Here is a 2,431-nt window from a genome sequence, read left to right on the forward strand (position 1 = left end):
TGGAAAATTGCACAAAATTAAATATTCTTAAGATTAATGCATATTGTAAAAACTTTGGTGGATGAAATGCTCAATTTAAATGTACATTATTAACACACTGTAGAAATTAAAAATTAGTAGTAATTGGACATCACACTGGTTTATTAGTTCATTCTTTTATAAGGCAAAAAACAGAGATATGAAGACCTTAATAATAATTATCATTATCACATCACTCTTACCCATCATCAATCAATTATGGTTTTGTCATTATGCATTATGAAAACAATATTGTACCTTGTTTTCTTCTAATAAAGTAGAATTCTTTAAACTAAAGATTATATTTGCAATAACTACTTTAGTGTGACAAATGTTAAATTTACTTACTAAATCTGCCTTCCAAGCAGCACCTCTACAATTTTGCTGTGCTTTCATGTTCAGATGGAGCAAATGGAGCAGACAGTGTCACACACAAACATGCTCACAATATACATGTTAGACATCATATTTAGAAAACAGCTGTTAAATGACATCTAATGTTCTATCAGGACGTGCTTAAAAAAACTATTTCATTTGGAGACACATTATCTCATTCACATTTTCCTGAGAGTGTAAATGATCATTTCTCTTCTGGGAACAGATTTAAGTATGCCGATGAAGGTCTATATATTTTCTGTGTCAAAATGTATTTTGCTGACAGTCTGAACCATGGATAAAACATTGCATATATAAGTGGATTCATACCAGAATTCAAGCAAACAACCCAATACATGACATTAATTAATAAAGAGTCATTTTCGTCATGCCCCACAGATAGACCAGTTAAATAGAATGGCATCCAGCAAAGAAGATAAACCAGTACTACAATCCCTAAGGTTCTTGCAGCCTTTTTTTCTGATTTGGCCTTTTTGTCTGTGACTGAATTTAAATGCTTAGCTTGATAGTTTGCTACAAAGCAGATTTTCACATCGTGAGCTTAGAATTATAAGGTTCTATCTCCGTTTCGGTTAGTTCTGAGATATTGAGCATCAAAGTTTTTACATCCCAGCTGGCAAAACTGTTATGTAGTATAATCTTCTATTATAGCTTTATCTATTAATCTTTTTTTACAAAAATAACACCACACAGGCATTAATAAACACCTAATGGATCAGATTATGTCAAAAACTCAATTTTGACCAAAAGTGGAGATAGAACCTTATAATTCTAAGCTCACGACATATAAAGGAATAATTATACAACAAGGTGCCACTAAACAAACAATAGAATCTATTATTATATTTTCCAACTTAACATTAAGTACGCATTCTCCAATACATGTGTGGTTCCTCTCTGGATACAGTAAAAACTCATACAACAGATAAAAATTGTATATGAAGGAGAATAACCAGTTTACAACAATTGAAACAACAATTCTGTTATTATTGACTTTCAATGGATATCGCAAAGGGTCATTCACAGCAATGTATCGATCCACAGATATAATAATCATATTACCAAGAGATGCTGTGAGAACCACATAAAAAATAAGTGGGAATATTGAGCAAAATATTTCTCCAAAGTACCAGCATGGCTCAATCAGTTTCATTCCCTGCACTGGCATGAGAATCAGTCCTGTGATCAGATCAGCCACTGCCAGAGAGAAGATCAGCACATTGGTGGGAGTGTGGAGCTGCTTGAAGTGCGAGATGGAGATGATCACCAACAGGTTCAGAAACACGGTGAACACTGATGTTACAGCGATGAAAATGTACACAATAATGTACTCTGCTTCAGGTCGGATACTTCTGGTACAAGACAAATTGTTGTTTGGAAAGCAGTATTGGATTGTTTGATTGTCCGCGTTGGTCACTCCCCAGTTAGACATTTCCATGATAGATCTATCTTGGAGAGTAGACTCCAAATGCTTGCCACTAATATGACTCAGTTTTATACTTAAGCGACCACCTCATTTTACCATGATGTTTGAATATTCAACTATCAACCAACCCACTACCTCAATATTCATAGAACACTTAGTTCTACCAGAAAGACCGGGGAGATAGAATGAAATAACAAAGCATTAATTTATTGACAGGCCAGCAAGCAATTATTTGTAAAGTTCTGTGACGTAGGCCCTGTCCGTAATGCATAATTCGAGGGTAGCGGAATTGCGTTTCCTGCCTGAAGACGAAAGCAGGGGCACAGCGACCCCCGAGAGGTTTGAACACGAAGGCAGGGCACAGCCTACCCCAGGAGGTATGGACACGAAGGCAGGGCCGCAGCCGACCCCCGGGAGGTAAGGACACGAAGGCAGGGCCGCAGCCGACCCCCGGGAGGTAAGGACACGAAGGCAGGGGAGCAGCCGACCCCTGGGAGGTATGGACACGAAGGCAGGGCCGCAGCCGACCCCCGGGAGGTAAGGACACGAAGGCAGGGGAGCAGCCGACCCCTGGGAGGTATGGACACGAAG

The 2,431-nt window shown here is 38.5% G+C and overlaps 1 protein-coding gene across 1 annotated transcript; it reads right to left on the reverse strand.

Moving 5' to 3' along the window:
* Positions 1-598: 598 nt before the first annotated feature.
* LOC120492182 (trace amine-associated receptor 7c-like) lies at positions 599-2,192 on the reverse strand. Its single transcript, XM_089117428.1, has 2 exons — positions 1,201-2,192; positions 599-948 (listed from the first exon to the last, which is right to left on the reverse strand). The coding sequence occupies exons 1-2, from the start codon at positions 1,850-1,852 to the stop codon at positions 599-601; spliced, it is 1,002 nt and encodes a 333-aa protein (XP_088973554.1). The 5' UTR covers positions 1,853-2,192.
* Between the last annotated feature and the right edge of the window lie 239 nt (positions 2,193-2,431).

Source organism: Pimephales promelas, chromosome 11 (assembly GCF_988280905.1).
Source record: "Pimephales promelas chromosome 11, fPimPro1.hap1.1, whole genome shotgun sequence".
Lineage (NCBI taxonomy): Eukaryota > Metazoa > Chordata > Actinopteri > Cypriniformes > Leuciscidae > Pimephales > Pimephales promelas.